This window comes from Neofelis nebulosa, chromosome 7 (assembly GCF_028018385.1).
Source record: "Neofelis nebulosa isolate mNeoNeb1 chromosome 7, mNeoNeb1.pri, whole genome shotgun sequence".
NCBI classification, from domain to species: Eukaryota; Metazoa; Chordata; class Mammalia; order Carnivora; family Felidae; genus Neofelis; species Neofelis nebulosa.
This window is the reverse complement of record NC_080788.1, coordinates 81,378,095-81,395,867: the sequence shown is the minus strand read 5'-3', so window position 1 is coordinate 81,395,867 and position 17,773 is coordinate 81,378,095. Positions and strand designations below refer to the sequence as shown.

Below are 17,773 nucleotides of genomic sequence, written 5' to 3'. Positions count from 1 at the left end.
AACACTTGCCTAGCTGAGTGTTTTTGCTTTTTGCAAACTGTTCCATTAAAACTGGAAGCTTGAGGTAAAGCTAGAATAAAACTGTTTTCCTCTGGATTGTACACTTTTATTCTAAAACTTAAAGAATTTGAAACAAGTATGGTATGAAAAAGAGTAGTTAGAATTACCTTGTTCAGTTACTTTGAAAATCATGCACACTATAGGATTCTGTGGAGTCAGGAGTCAGACCTAGACCTAGACCTCCTCCTACTATTAAATGATTTCCTCCCTGTCATTTAATAGTATGCCTACATCTCTCTTGACGCTAAGTCTTGAGTGCCTAGCTCCAAATCTGTATTACTCATCAACAGTGATATAAAAGTAGCTTTAACCTTCATACAACTTCTGAAAATAAAAAAAATGTAATGTTTTTTTTTTTTAATTTTTTTTTTTCAACGTTTTTTATTTATTTTTGGGACAGAGAGAGACAGCATGAACGGGGGAGGGGCAGAGAGAGAGGGAGACACAGAATCGGAAACAGGCTCCAGGCTCCGAGCCATCAGCCCAGAGCCTGACGCGGGGCTCGAACTCACGGACCGCGAGATCGTGACCTGGCTGAAGTCGGACGCTTAACCGACTGCGCCACCCAGGCGCCCCAAAAAAATGTAATGTTTTAAGAACAAGGAAGCAAAAGAAGCCAATAGCTCATACCATGTAAAATATATTAACTTACATTTTATTTTAAAAAATGTTTATTTTGAAAAACATTATGTTTTTAATTATTTTTTTTTATGTTTATTTTTTGAGAGAGAGAGAGCAAGCTGAGGAAGGGCAGAAAAAGAGGGAGAGAGAAATCCCAAGCATGCTCCATGCTATCAGTGCAGAGCCCGATGTAGGGTTCAAACTCCCAAACTGTGAGATCATGACCTGAGCCGAAACCAGGACTTGGGTGCTTACCGAATGAGCCACTCAGGTGCCCCAAAGTGTCAGTGTGCTTTTAGGGCTTGAGAGTCTAATTATGGTCTGGAGTACCAGACTTATTCCATCAGAATTATTAAAAATACTTACCCCATTGGCTTAGTAGTAGTGTTACCATAGCTGGCAGGAGCTGAGGCCATCTTGGCAAAAGCCCTATGAAATAAAAAAAGCTATATTGAAAAACTGATTATCAGCGCAAACATTCAGCATCACAGTATTAAAAACTCCACTGACTCTTACTTACTATGCAGACATTTATGAAAAGAGAATCATCTTTCAACGAATATAATACAATGTTTCAGTATAATGAGCACTGAAACAACTATATAAATGTTGACTATATGATTGGTAATCATGTAAAATGTTGTCCAAGTACAGTACAATTAGTACTGAAACACTGAGATTTTGTTTTGTTTTGTTTTGCAGTTTATGTATTTTCAGAGAGAGAAAGCACAAGCAGGGTGGAGAGGGAAGAGGGAGAGAGGGGGAGAGGGGGAGAGAGAGGGGGAGAGAGAGGGGGAGAGGGGGAGAGAGAGGAAGAGAGAGGAAGAGAGGGAGAGAGAGGGAGGGAATCCCAAGCAGGCTCTGGTCTACCAACACAGAGCCCAATGCAGGGCTCAAACCCATGAACTGCAAGATCATGACCCAAGCTGAAGTTGGATGTTCAACTGAATGAGCCACCCAGGCGCCCCTGAAATTCTTTAAAAAATACAAATGCATTCATTTCCCAAACATCAAGACTTTTTCCTTTTATTATATCTGGTCATTAACATGAAACAGACTTGCTGCCTTGAACGAACAATCATGAACTAAGTTTAGTCTCTTTATCAGTCCCCACATTCCATACTCCCTCATTCCCAGACATATGCCTTTGTTCATGCTGTCCTTTGAGGGGGATAAATGGACTGCCTTCTTCTCCAACAGAAATTGTGCATTTCCTTTTAAGACTCTGCTCAAAACTATTTTCTTTTATTAAAAAAATTTTTTTTTTTAATTATTATTTATTTTTGAAAGAGAAACAGAGAGCACGAGCCAGGAAGGGGCAGAGAGACAGAGGGAGACACAGAATCCAAAGTAGGCTCCAAGCTCTGAGCTGTCAGCACAGAGTATAATGCAGGGCTTGAACCCACAAACTGTGAGATCATGACCTAAGCCAAAGTCGGACGGTTAACCAACTGAGCCACCCAGGTGCCCCAAAACCAATTTTTTCATTAAACTATTCTATCACCCAATGATTTTTCCTTTTAAGAGTTATTTTCTACAACACACACTTTTATACCTAATTGCATGTAGTCATTTATTTTCAAATCTTTTAAGTGTCCAGAATTCTCTTTAACTAAACTATACAATTTCTGAAGTCTGGCAAAAAGATGGCACTTAGATGTGCTTTTAAAAATATTTTCCTACTGGGAGTATGTTTACCATAGAGAATTGAGGACACAAAATGCTCCCAAAAGAACCCTAACACTTTGAGGCTCACAATCATGATTTTTGTGTATATTCCTCTAATCCCTGGACACACATATATATAACATATATACTTTAAAAACAAAATTAATATACTGTAAAACTGTTTTGTAACATTTTAATAGCATACCATAAACACTTTATGTGACTCAATACTCTTTTATAATGATTCCTAACTATTTCAATTGTTTTTGTAAAAGAAAAAAAAGTTTACATAAATACGAGAAAATCATATGAGAGTAAAAAACGGAATGGAAATCACTAAGATGTGATAATTGAAATGTTAAAAACACTCTATTTCAACTGGGACAGAAATCACTGAAAATACCATTAGAGAAATCCCAAACACAAAAATCACAACCTTGTTCAGGAAGGAGGATGTGAATCAAATGTTTTCAGAAGTAGACTAGAATTTCTGCCTTCAACAAATACTTATTTTTCACTAGAATGAACTGTATCTAAACAATATGGAAGGATTCAATAAATCATGGCACATTTTTATGGCTAAACAATATTCACACACTAAATAGTACCAATGAAGAAAATTTAAGAAACACTATTAAAAAAAAACTTTTTAAAAATGTTTCTTTTTGGGGCGCCTGGGTGGCGCAGTCGGTTAGGCGTCCGACTTCAGTCAGGTCACGATCTCGCGGTCCGTGAGTTCGAGCCCCGCGTCAGGCTCTGGGCTGATGGCTCGGAGCCTGGAGCCTGTTTCTGATTCTGTGTCTCCCTCTCTCTCTGCCCCTCCCCCGTTCATGCTCTGTCTCTCTCTGTCCCAAAAATAAATAAAAAATGTTGAAAAAAAAAAAATTTAAAAAAAAAAAAAAAAAAAAAAATGTTTCTTTTTGAGGGGCGGGGAGGGAGGGTGGGAAAGTGGGGTTGGAGCAGAGACAAAGGAAGACAGAGAATCCCAAGCAGGCTCCACCAGTGCAAAGCCCGGCCTGTGGCTCGAGCTCACCAGCCGTGAGATCATGACCTGAGCCAAAGCTGGACATTCAACCGAATGAGCCACCCAGGTGCTCCAAGAAACACTATAATTATTTAAGAAAATGGACTGCTAAAATGAGTTAATGGAAAACTAGAATACAAAACTGTATCTATACTAATAATTTCCAAATTTTAAAAAATACATGTAATGTACATATAAAAAGATATACAGTGTTTAGCTGTAGACTTTGGATGATGATATTACAGGTAAATTTTTACCTTCTTTCTAACAGAGTTTTATACAATTTTCTTCAAAAAACTTGTATTACTCTTATAAAGAAAAATGCTAGGAATTATGTATTTTATAACCATATAAAATGATGTCCAAGACTGGCTTTCCTCTTCCAACAATAAATGTTTGATTAAGGAGTTCTCCACAAATCATAATGTAAAGAACAATGACATATGCCACAAAGCCAATGTGTAAAGGCATATATTATAAAAATTGGAAAAAGCAGTTTTCAGTTTCTCTTTTTAAACAGAGGTCTATTGTATATTTTCTTCTTATTACAAGAACATAGTGAAATAAAAAGAAATTTGAAAAAGCAGGGGCACCTGGCTGGCTCAGTCAGTAGAGCATATAACTCTTGACTTTGGAGTCATGAGTTTGAGACCCATGTTGAGGGTAGAGATGACTTAAAAAAAAAAAAAAAAAAAATGAGGCTCCTGACTAGCTCTGTCGGTGTGCATGGCTCTTGATTTCTGGGTTGTAAGTTTGAACTTCATGTTGGGTGTAGAAGATTACTTAAAAATAAAATATTAGGGGTGCCTCAGTGGCTCAGTTGGTTAAGTGCCTGACTCCTGATTTCAGCTCAGGTCATGATCTCACTGTTCGTGGGATTAAGCCCTGCATCAGGCTCTGTGTGCTAACAGCATGGAGCCTGCTTGGGCTTCTCTCTCCCCCCTCTCTGCCTCCCCCACTCGTTTACTCCTAATAAATAATTAAAAAAATAAATGAAATCATAAAAAAAAAATTTGAAAAAGCACTCAAACTCAAAAACTCAGAGATAACCACTGTTAACAACTTGGCATACTGTTGAGCTTGGAAAGCATATTCAATCTTATAGTCTTAAAACAATCATTTTAAGAAATATTAAAAAAAAAGAAATTTTTTTTTTTTTTTTAATTTTATTTATTTTTGGGACAGAGAGAGACAGAGCATGAACGGGGGAGGGGCAGAGAGAGAGGGAGACAAAGAATCCGAAACAGGCTCCAGGCTCCGAGCTCCGAGCTATCAGCCCAGAGCCTGACGCGGGGCTCGAACTCACGGACCGCGAGATCGTGACCTGGCTGAAGTCGGACGCTTAACCGACTGCGCCACCCAGGCGCCCCAAAAAAAGAAATATTTTTAAGTGTATTTATTAACTGTGGGAGAGATAGAGAGACAGACAGAGAGAGAGAGAGAGAGAGAGAGAGAGAGAGAACCCCAAGGAGGCTTTATGCTATCAGCACAGAGCCTAACATGGGGCTTTAACTCGAAACTGTGAGATCATGACCAGAGTCGAAATCAATATTTGGATGCTTAATCAACTGAGCCACCCAGGCACCCCATTTTAAGAAATATTTTGAGGGGCGCCTGGGTGGCTTGGTCAGTTAAGCGTCCGACTTTGGCTCAGGTCATGATCTCACGGTCCGTGAGTTCGAGCCCTGCGTCGGGCTCTGTGCTGACAGCTCAGAGCCTGGAGCCTGTTTCAGATTCTGTGTCTCCCTCTCTCTCTGCCCCTCCCCTGTTCATGCTCTGTCTCTCTCTGTCTCAAAAATAAATAAACGTTAAAGAAAAAAAAAAGAAAAATATTTTGACAGTAAGGTTTGTTGTAAAAAATTTGGAAAATAAAGGTAAGCACATGAAAGGGAAGAAATTCTACCACCTGGAGTTATCCACTGTTAACATTTTAATATATGTCAAGGTATGCAATTGTATGTATATAGATTTATGTTCATATATACAAATACACACAGAAATAGATGGATGGATAATAAAGATCATAATGTAAAAACTGTCATCTAAGTTTTGGCTCAAATATCCCTACTCAGACACGTTCCCTGATCTTCTCAACAAACTTAACTTTTACCCCCAAGTTAAGATCTTATCACTCGGTGTTATTTTCTTTATATCACTTAGTATCATTTAACAGTATTCTGTTCATTTGTTTGCTTATTTGTTGATTCATTTTCCCTCCACTCAAATGTAAATTCAATGACTGAAGGAGCCTTCCACATGGTCACTATTATATTTCCAAAGTGTAGAAGAGTCTCTAGACACAAAGAAGTCACTTGTTGTAAACTATTTTTTCACTATCATATACACATTTTCCAGTGTCAGTCTTATACGATATGAATTTTAATTTTCAATTGTATTCTATCTTATGGAAATGCTTACTGTTGAACATTGAGATTGGTTGCTTCTAAGATTTTACAATTCCAATTACTTCTTTGGAATGAAACCTTAGAAGTATGCAAAGATTTAAAAAAAATTTTTTTTAATGTTTTTATTTTATTTTTGAGAGAGAGAGAGAGACACACACAGCATGAGTGGGGGAGGGGCAGTGAGAGAGGGAGATACAGGATCCGAAGCAGGCTCCAGGCTCTGAGCTATCAGCACAGAGCCCGACATGGCACTCGAACTCATGAACTGTGAGATGATGGATGACCTGAGCCAAAGTCGGCACTCAACTGACTGAGTCACCTAGGCATCCCACAAAGATTTTTTAAAAAAAATTTTTATACCATCTGGCAAAATGGTGACAATTTATATTTTTTAATAGCAGAATATAAATGCACCAATTAATTTTCTGTATCCTTAGCACAGCACTTTACTGTATCTGTGTGCTATGTTAATCTGCATTTCTCTACTAGTGAAATTAAAATTTTCTTCTGATGTTTTTGAGATGGCTGACCCAAAACATTTCAGTCTTTGTCACTCGTATCTAATCAGCGAAGAAAACATCAACTTCTCTAGGAAAGAAAGGCATGACCATTTTTTGTAATTTTAAGCTGTGGATAGAGAGGGCCAGATAGGGAAATATTTATGTCACCAAATTAAAAAAAAAAATACTAAGGCACTGTTCAATTTTCTTAGTAACATTCTTATTTTCTTGGGACTTCCACTGTACTCTTTTATATAAGAAGAAAATAAAACTTACTTCCACTGTTTGATATATTGTAAGGGATTAAGGTTGCATCCTGCATCAGTTAACGCTTTTTTGTATTGCTCCAAATCAGCCTGAAATAAGCAAAGAACGATATAAAAATTTTTACTTTCATGAAAGAGAAGACCATTTTGTTATTATTTTATTCATTAAAAAGTCAGACCAAAGGCACGAGTTTAAATTCCAGGCACCCAAGTAGAACGGAGTCATATTTTGAGTATATGAGTGAGCACCCGAGACAAAAATCACATCTAATGAAAATTACCTTTGACAGACTCCCAAATCACCTATCCAGTACTTTGTCATCCCTCAGTGAGTCAGTCAATTTTTCCTCCACTTTTGAACTTGCCTTTCCTGAGGATAATCACTGTATGAACCAACTGGCTTGACCAAGAATATTTCAGAACCAGAAACACAAGGGGCATGATACTGACTGAGGGGAAATGCAGATTCAGGTTTTCCCCTGTCATATACACTCTAGTGGTCCAAATGCATTAATGGAGTATCAGGTGTCTTACACTTTTTAAACTGTTGTTTTCTCTTTCTTGTTCTTTTTGTTTCCTGATGAGTAAGTCCAGTTGAATTCCTGTAATTTATAGGAGCCTATCATCATAGTGATTCCATTATAAAAATTTTAGACGACAGAAATTTAATTTTTTTTAATGTTTACTTTTTTTTGAAGGAGAGAGACAGAGCATGAGCAGGGGAGGGGCAGAGAGACAGGGAGACACAAAATCTGCAATAGGCTCCAGGCTCTGAGCTGTCACCACCAAGCCTGACACGGGGCTTGAATTCAGGAGCCATGAGATCATGACCCGAGCCGAAGTCGGATGCTTAACTGACTGAGCCACCCAGGTGCCCCTTACAAGTCAGAAATTTAAAGCTCACCTTCAACCAGAGATGTTCACTATTTTGCATTTTTGGGGCTATCAGCTGACATCAATAATCATAATTTGCTTTAAGCCTCTTAATGATCACTTAAAACTTATGAAAAGATAGTCCTTACCAAAAATAAATGAAAATAATGTGGTCAAATTAAGGGAATTCTGAATTAAGTTTCAAAATAAAAAATTCTGAAGAAAATATTATAAATAGGCTATAAGCCTTTTTATATATAAGCCAAATATATATGTATACATACCTATAAAAATCCTCTAAGATATAGGTATGAGATGCTTCTAAAAAGAAAACTACACTTTCTTACTAAATTAAAATAAAAGACGTATTCCCAGAACAAAGCAGAATTGGCCTAAAGCAAATATTGGGTTTAGCTTACTGATTTAACACCAAGATTTTTGACCAAAAAAATGCGTTATGATCTATCAGACTTATAAAAATACATGGTATTGGCAAAGGAAAGACGTTTATAACTACTGTATCATCCTAGGTGTCATCTCCAAAGTTCGAACACTTGCTGCTCACCAGTAAAATTTTACTGAGTTAACAGGAGAGTTAGCAGGTCTGTAACCTGGCAACAACACTGACACCAAAATTACCATTTGCCTTCAAAGTCAATTAATTAATTACCTATAAACTTTTCTTTCTTCTAAAGCAAGTGATGGCCCGTCACAGAAAAAGAAAACAACAAAATTATCCATAATCCTCTTTTCCAGGGGGAAAAAAAATCTAGAAAGGGAAATATGTCATTTCCCAATAATTGTGAGGCATTTATTGATATAAAAGTTATTTGATTGCAATATTAAAAAAATCTCAATTTCATTTTTTTATATGAATCATACGACATATATAAATCTGAAGTGTAATCTAATTAAACTGCGATATTTACATAGCAATTTGGAAGTTTGGGTATTTTCTTCCAATTGACTCCTTATGTTCTATAACTGACATTAGTTTTCAAATAACCTTAAAATATTACATTTTTACTTTAGGTTAAAGATAAATTCAGTGGAAAGCATTAGTGGCTACAGCTTAATGAAATGGAGCTTTTAAGATCATTACACAATGAGAAATAAGGCCAAACTTAAAAAAAGCATAGAAAACTTGGTTAACTTCATTTATAATAGCTATTTTCCCAGAAATAAGAATTTGGGCACTTGAATTCAATTCATATTCCAACAACTTAAAAGTTATCAGACATTTCATGAGGGGACAGTTCTCTTGGTGACAATAAATACTGCTATAAAACTCAGCAGTAAATAGAACCAGCCTTAACAAATTGTTTTTTTTTTTTTTAAGAAAGGAATGAGGTAGTTATTTGGTCACAGTGATCTGTCTTCTATTTTTGAAACAAACAAATATCTCCCCTTCTATCCAATAACTAAACAAAGAGGACATACCTCAGAGGGTGCTTGCTGCGCACTTATATAATAAATAAGAAACAGCCTCATTTTATCTTCTGGAGTTCCTGCTACATAGGGGGGAAAAAAACTTTCAGAATTCTGGTTAAGTGTTATAGTCAACACAAGTATATAAAAATTTAAGGCATATATAAATATGACAAGATAAAATGTGGTTCTTTCAAGTGATTTAAGGTTATAGGCACTCTAATTATGACTATGTAACACACAGATATGGAAAATGATTAAATGTTGTGGGAGTAAAGGAATGGGATATGGGAGTATCTTCATTCTCTCTTCCTAAGTGTCTATAAGAGATGTACCTTTTTTAAAAAATTTTTTTAATGTTTATTTTTTTTTTCAGAGAGAGAGAGAGAGAGAGAGAGAGAGAGCGAGAGCGAGCATGAATGGGGAGCGTCAGAGAGAGAGGGAGACACAGAATCTGAGGCAGGATCCAGGCTCTGAGCTGTCAGCACAGAGCCTGACGTGGGGCTAGAACTTGTGAACCGAGAGATCATGACCTGAGCTGAAGTTGGATGCTTAACTGACTGAGCCACCCAGGTGCCCCAAGAGATGAACCTTTTAGATTGAAACTCAGAAAGAACGGAATAGGTAGGATAATCACACACATCTAAAACAGTATACTTCTGAGATGGAAAAAGGATGTCAGTACTAATTATGTAAAGACAGTAAATATAAAAATCAGACTATCCTGGGAAAACAGCTGTATGGTTCTTCTAGGTGTTAGGTTATGAAACCTAAGTATGAAATACTTCTCAAAAGTGGGGTCACAAAATATACAGGTCTCCTCTTTCTTGAGGGTATTCTATCACTATATAAGATTTGAGAAAAGAATACATTTATATATTAAAATAAACACTGTTGTATTATGCAAAATATATTTGCTAGAAATTCTAAGACAAAACATAATATATCGAAATTTCTTGCTCACATTGAGTTTGATCTGCTACTCTTACTACCCAGAGCCCCAAACTACAGAGAAATTCATTTATTCTCCACCCTGTTACTGGGTGTACTTTGGTACAAAGTGATGAGGCACTGGTCACTGGTAACTCAGTTTTACCAACCAATAACAATATGTACTCTCACTTCAAAGTCCTAATACTCAAGAACTTGGCAGTGTTATACTTTCTTATAGAATAAAAACTAGGAAAATTTTTTTAAAACGTGACTAATGAACCATCGGTTTTTTATATGGTTTAGAATCCAGATAACCATTCTCAAATTATCCTTACTCCCTAAATATGGCAAAGAATGGTAATAAAGATCAATGATGGGTTCTCCAAAGTTCTGATGTTTACAGATAAATATTGTATCTTGGACACTGAATATTATGTTATGAAATTCAGGGTCTTGTTTAAATCCCAGGAGAAAGCTGCTATTTTTGCTTTAGCAGGGAATTAGCCTGGCTGGGTTCAGGCCAAAGTTCCCACCAGCTATCTGTGGGTTGTGGTTCCATCATTGATTTCTATTTTCAAAACCTTCTGCAGTGCTACTGGGATCTGTCCAACCATCTAGTGGCCACTGTGGGAACTAGGAAATCATATAGCCCTTCAACTCTTAGTCTTAGGAATGCTATTTAGGATCAGATTCACGTATGTGCAGCTCAGGAGTGAGCCCAGGAATTCATAAACAACTTTATGAGCTTGCTTTCCTGAGCTCCTTCCTCTCTGCAATCTCCCTGGTACTTTCCAATTCCCTTGGCTTTCCCTTTCTGGTGCTTCGGTCAGAAAGCTTTGGCTTTAGTTACCCTGTTCTATTGTGCATTTCCTGCAACTATGACTAAGAAGCTAAAGGACAAAGAAAAAAGCAACCAGGCTTGCTGTATGCTCTTAGGACCACCATTCCTAAAGCAGGAGAGAAAGGCTCCCCTCTCTCTGAGTTTTAGGGGCCTGTAGATGCCTGTTACTGTTTTTAATATCTTCAGCATCAACTACTTCTCCAACGAGTCCTAGTAGAAAATGTATTTATAAGCTACAATCTTTACACTAGGGCGTTGTTGCTCCCAGCCCTGCTCAGTTGACTGAATATATATATATATATATATATATATATATATATATATATATATGCACATGTTATCTATATTTATTTCTGTCTGACAAATATATAGTGAAAACACCAAGACTATAATACTTCCAATTCCAATCCAACATTATAGAGCTCATTATAGTTTTCTCCCCTTCTCTACTTGTATAGTTTTCTCCCTTTCTCTACTTGTTTTCTCTTCCTTCTCTGACAAGAGGAAACCTGGCACCGTTTGTAGCACCTGACATATACACTTCTTTAACCAGTCCACTGTATATAACAAATATCCTATCTCTGCAGCCATCCCCTTGCCTGTATGGATGTCTTCTCACTCCATGTGGGCTCTGATTCTCTGCAATACACTTGCTCACATGCCTGGCCACACTTCTCACCCCACTTGGACTGACGCTGGGTTGCTACTGTGTACAGTCACCCTCCTCAATCTGTTACAGCTCTTACAGCCCATGCTTTCACGTGTGGCTTCTCTGCTCAATCCATTGGGATTTTGATGCTTCCCTCTGTCCCACATGTGGATGCCTTTCTCATCCTGCTTAGGTTGCAACATCTTGTTTTGGGCTAAAAGGGCACCAGACTTCCACTTTGCATGAATGCCTACCTTGTTCTCTTGTAGTTAATGTCTTTAAAACTAAACTGAGAAAGTAAGGGGAAAGAATAGAGAAAGGTTCTGATAGTTTTTTATTAACACATTCATTTGCTTCAACTTTAGTCAAAACTTATTATAAATAATAAGGAATAGCTCTGAAATGATGGGCTTATATATTTTGCATTTTTTCATTGTAAAGTGCAAATAACTCCAAAATAGTATGTTCTCACTACAAATCCAGCTTCTTAAAAGTGTGAGCAATAACCTAAAGCTTCTTAGAGAAGTTTCTGCGAAAAGAATCTTTAATTACAAACAATTTGGAATTTATTACTTTTCAGTTTGGAATAAAGTCTAAAAGTCATACCGAAGTCTAACTCAAAAACCATCATCATTCAGCTAAGTGACTTGTATGTAAAATATAAGCTGAATAGCTTATATACTTTTTATTCATTTTGGAAAAGCAGTTTACTGAGATTTGAATTGAAAACTATTCTGAAATGATCAACAAGTCTCTAAAGTTTGGATAGTTTTGGAGGCTAAAACCTATGTGGATCCCCATGATCATTATAACTGAAAGTAAAAATTATAACATTTTCTAAGTACAAAGAGTCATATCTTGTTTTAAGAAAATCTAACAAACAAATATTTAGTTAAACGTAAATATGAAAGGGACTGATTAAGGAGTTTCTTTAAAAGTAAAGTCCCTAAATATTTAAAACAGAATTCAGTTTTAGATATATCCTTTTGGGAAATGCTTTAGGGTTAAACTAAAGTAATTAGAAGTGTATCATTTAGAGACACCTGCTTTGAATGTTATACTTCCAAGTCTTCCTAAAACCAGCAGAATTTGAACTTCAGATATATCACTTTATTTTTTTTCCCCAGATATATCACTTTAAATAAATGAATGCAACAAGTTCTTCAATACCATCAAAGAGAAGTTCAGTGAAATAAAATGCAAATCATTTTTCCACTTCAGGAATTGCTATGCTACGAACTTCTCAACAGAAACTAGCTCATTTAATTATCTCATTATTGGCATGGATTGGAAAAATAATAATTCTATTCAGATTTTACTTATACTGAACATGCTGGATTCAACAGCTCTGAAACTTAACATTAACCTCAAATTTATGGTACATACCATCAGGGTCTGATATTATATCTAGAAGAGATTTATCCAGAGTAGTTTTGCTCATTATTTTTTCTTCATATTCAAAATATACATCTAGTTTTCTTGCCTGTTTCAAAATAAATATTAGATTAGACTATATGAAGTAATAAAGACATACTAAGGGCCTCTCAGCTTACAAGTTTCTATTTTCTATGATCAATTTTTAAAAATAAGTGTTCATTTACTAATAGAATTTACTTTCAAGTTTCTTACTTTTGATCACTTAGTTTAAAAAATTACAGATTGACTATTTTACCATATCTGACTTATAAACTCAGAATTAATTCTGCATGTCATATATTAGCAAAGATAAAAATCACACCAATCTCAATTACTGTATTTATTAGTAATTAGCATATAAATAATTGTATTCCATGCAAATTAATGTCAGGTGGTCATGTTATGTTTACTTTTTTAGTGCACAAATCCACACATTTTCAACTTAAACTGGACAGAAAATTACCCTAATTATTTTTAGTGGTTTTTAAACAAAGCTAACTTCCTCATTAATTTTCCTACTTAATATTTTGAAGTTTTAGGTAATGGAAAAGTAGTCAAACTTAGCTCTCCTATATGATCCCTTTTCCAATTTAAAATTTGTTTATTAAAACTATCCAAATGAAGTTAAAATATTAGGATTCTCCAAAGTAAATACAAATTATCATTATCAAGTATCTACTAAATTATGCTTCAATAATACAAAAGAGAAAAGAACATGATTTCTATTGAAAGTGTTAACAATTTAAATGAGAGTAGAAACCATTCATGAAATAAATTAGAATACTCAGAGATACCAATGAAGAACCAAAATATAAACACAGAACATAAATATACTGAGCTAAGATGATAGAACGAAATAAACAGTTAACCCATTGTAGAGAAGAAAGTGATGAATTTTGACTTGAGATTTCAAAGTGACTGGGGACAGGAATAGAGTTCATTTCAGTGAAACGAACTGCACCATGGCATAGTCAGAGTGGAGAAGTCTGAATGATAGTTTCATTATAAGGAGTTTCATATATAAAGCAACAGAAAATCAGAGTCCCTCAATCCCACTCTCCCACAGTGGCACACAAGGCCAGTTTTAAATAGTTGAAATACTCAGTTTAAAAATCAATACAACATAAAAAGGTATTTTGAGACCAGTCCTCACCCTTGTTCTTCTACCCCTACTCCTATGGATATTTACTTCAACTATTTCTTCTACAGTTGTCCAGTTCCTTTATGCAAAATGTAAGCAAACAGGGTCTATATCCTAATACCTGTCGGCTTTCTGACACAAAAGGAATATACTATTCCGCTCCTTGCTTTAACTCAACAATATATTCTACATCAGTACACAGAGAATTCTCTTGCCAGTCAACTCTTGGAAGAGTATAATAAACCCTATAAGGGTCTTCCTTTTTATAAACCCTTGGGTCCTTCATATTCTTCAGACTCCCTGACATAGGAACTATTTTCACCACTGTATAATGCTACTTTGAATACTACAGATTAAGAGGTGAAGTCTTAGGAATGGAAAATTTTAATTTTGAAAAAGGACAAAAGAAATGGAAAAGAGATCCTAGGAAAGAGACCATGGTAGTGGCTGTGGGAACGGAAAGGAAGAGACACATTTAATAATTAACATGTGAATGGATATGGGAATCAAAGTAGTGAAAAAAGTCAAAGATAACTCCAGGGGGAACTAAAATGATGGTAGTAGGAACTATGTTAATGTGAACTGAATATGAGACTGGTAAAGGCTAATTATCTCTAGAGTGAGGACTGGAAAGGGGGTGGGGGGGAAGTATATAAAATAAGTTGTTAAGCTGACTTTCAGGCCCTCATGATCTGCTCTAGCCAACCTTTTCTGTTTCACCCACCACTTTTCACTTAGTCACATCAAATACCTCAATGACTTCTGATTAAACATTGTGTACACCTGTAGTCCTCTAGGCATAGGCTTGGGTTATTCTCTTAGTTTTTAAGAATACATTCCTCTTCTATTACCTGTGCAGTGAATTCTACTCATTCTTCAGGGACCAGCTTCTTTGCAACTCTCTTCAATCTCTATTCGTTCCCCCTTGTTGCCCCTCCATCAATCTCCTTTTTGCTTGGAGGAATTTATTACCCCCTTAAGTGTGTACCATCAGCATTTTACATACCTCTCCATAATAACAATCTTCATACTATATTACTCTCCTTTGTTTACATGCTACCCTTCTAAAACGGTAAATTCCCTAGACTGTGTTTAATTAATCGTTTAACCCTGGGAATTTAACATAGCACCTGGCTCATAACAAGTACTTGACAAGGTCTTTGTTGAATTCCTCAACTAAAAGCAGGACATACACAGATCAAGTAGTCATCTTTAGAAGACACAAAAGTAGACGGATGAACTTCTAGGAGTGAAAAATGTAAAGAACCAAGTCTTTAGTGATTTAATATGTAAAATTAAGTAGGTTCAATGCCATAATGGAGTATAATGTCTGTACCTGCAAACGAATGAAGAAAAGAAACATGGTTCACTGATTTTTGTAGCTACAGACATTAGATTTATTTTGCTAAGTCTTCATGTATTAACTTACACTGAAATTTCTAACAAGCAATGCAAACAGAATCTAAAAGTAAGTTAGTTTAATTGCTAGTGGGTAGGGAGTTTCTTTTGGAGGTGATGAAAATGTTATAAAAGTACATTTTGGTTGTGAATGCACAACTCTGTGACAATACTATAAAAACCATTGAACTGTACACTTTAGATAAGTTAACTAACTGTATGCTATGTGAACTATACCTCGATAAAGCATTAAAGAAAATTAACTTAGCATTTCAATATACTGATTCCCATGAAGGAGAGAAGAGTGGAGTGGAGATTTTCTAGCCTGAATATGAGAACTAGTATATGTTCAGGATCTATTTGTGCAAGGCACTTTACTTACAGCTATGGCTTTCAAATGTTTTTAAACAGAGAACCTCAGGACCCTCTTTCTCAAATCAAATCTTCTGCAGAACCCTAAACATAAAATAGATACAAGCGACCCATTAAATGTCTCTATAGTGATCTAGGGTACCAGAGAACAGTGTTTGAAAACTACTAACTTAATCTCATTTAATTCTCCAAGTAACACTATGAACTAAGAATTATTAGTCCCATTTTAAAGATGAAGAAACAGACACACAGAAACATATATTTATTCAAGGTTACCAGAGTAGAAGTAGTAGAGAGTTGAGATTCAAATCCAGGTCAGACTCCAATGTACACCACAGATAAAGAGTAGGGAAAATTATATTTTCCTCAAGTACAATTTATTGCTTCTTTTGTTTATGCTTTATGAAAGAAAGTATATTTGTCAATTAGTACATATTTGGGGTTTTTTTTTTTTGGTAATACACGTAATTTATATGTGGCAAAAGGTTATTTTGGCCGGATAGATAATATATAGAAGTTCTTTCTCAATTTCTTGAAGTAAAGGAAATACTAAGAGAAACAACTTCTGTAATCCCAAAGATTAATTATTCTTATACAATATGAGTTCAAAGAAGAATACAATTTGGATAACAATAGTCACATAAAAAATAAACAAATTAAAAATATAAAACAAAATAACAAGGTCAAGATAATAAACAGATTTTTGGTAACTTCAATAAATATCAAGAATAAACAGTAAAAGGATTATTATAGAGACCCAGAGGACTATGCATGGAATACAACTTATATCCAGTGAATATACACTCTGAAAGCCATGAATTTCTTAAAAATCTCTTTAAAAGGGCTAAGGGAGGAATGTGATTTTTAAAAAATTCTAGTGTTTTTCTCCCAATTTCAGAGTTACCATTGGAAAATCAGGCTGATGTTTTTCATGTTTCAGTACACTACCCCAACATTTATATTAAATTAACATAACCCCCACACACAACTTTTTTGACTGCAAAAGCCCACCAGGTTTGAAAAGGACAGAAGGGAACCCTTTAAAAAAACTAGCTTGTCCCTTCACTCACAATAATGGAGAACTCTTAAGAGTCATCTGGGATGAACAAGTGGTATTCTTACTTTCTCTTTTGAAAATCTATTACCGAAGCACATTTGTCAGATGACCTATACAGGGCATGAAATGAATTTCTTTTTCTTTCCTACAACTGCAGGGGATTTTTCCTTCTCTTAACCATTCTTTACATTCCAGCTACAAACACCACCATTCTGGTACTCCCTACTCACTGCTAGTTACAATTCTCATTTCTCACCTCAGTCTACGACTGGTTGAGGACATAGAGTGGTATTTCTTGACCTTCCCTCTTTTCCAAGCCTTAATTCTATAACCTAGCACAAGTCAGCAGTGAAAGTAAAGGCAAAAAGGGATTAGAGTTATACTTCCTTTTACTATTAAGAATCTCAATATTCCTCTCCTACTTCTCACAGGAGAGAGATGGGATGATAAACTCTTCTCTGTTGAAAGACAGTATTAGTAACATTTTACATAATGAATTAAATATGGTTTGTAGGACAGGGGTCTGTGCATCACATTTTACTTATAGTAAAGCACAGCCTAAGCTAAAATAAACTTAGAACCATATTTTTAGGATATAACCTATACCTAAGTTGAAGATCATCTACACCCTAGCCCTTCCTTTCCTGTTCTTTTTTCCCATGTTTAATCCGCATCATTTTTTTAGTGCTGTATTTACATATCCCATCCTCCAGGTGGCAGCACTTGAACACTGTATTATAATAGTCTGCAGTTGGTGTAGGTTACTAGAGTATGAACTCCTTGTTACTATTTACTTATTATTGTGTGCCTTGTGCCCTCCCTGCAAGATAACTGGAATTCTCCAAATTCAAGTGCTTTTTGTAATACAACAAAATAGCAAGTTAATGTATTTTCCATTATCTAGGTGTGTATTCTGTTGCATTTTATACTGGTGGGTTTGAATGGGTCTGCCATCGTTAAGAAATTATGTGGTGCAAAAACCAGATGATACATTAAATTGTATTTGAAGGTGTTCTACAACAAAGGTAGATGAATATATTTACTCTAGAGTACTTGTTCATATGATAGAGTGAATTAGAAATCTTGAATAAAATTCATCCTTATACCTCTACCTCATTTCT

General features: G+C 35.6%; 1 protein-coding gene across 2 annotated transcripts in view; it reads right to left on the bottom strand.

The window, feature by feature from the left end:
* The window catches only part of SCFD1 (sec1 family domain containing 1), a 117,880-nt gene that overhangs the window by 37,397 nt on the left and 62,710 nt on the right, over positions 1 to 17,773 (bottom strand). For both annotated transcript variants that reach the window (XM_058738727.1, XM_058738728.1), the window contains exons 15-18: positions 12,655 to 12,751; positions 8,858 to 8,928; positions 6,555 to 6,634; positions 1,048 to 1,110 (exon numbers count right to left, since the gene is read on the bottom strand). In XM_058738727.1, the coding sequence (XP_058594710.1) occupies positions 1,048 to 1,110; positions 6,555 to 6,634; positions 8,858 to 8,928; positions 12,655 to 12,751 (311 nt within the window). The remainder of the gene's footprint in view (positions 1 to 1,047; positions 1,111 to 6,554; positions 6,635 to 8,857; positions 8,929 to 12,654; positions 12,752 to 17,773) is intronic.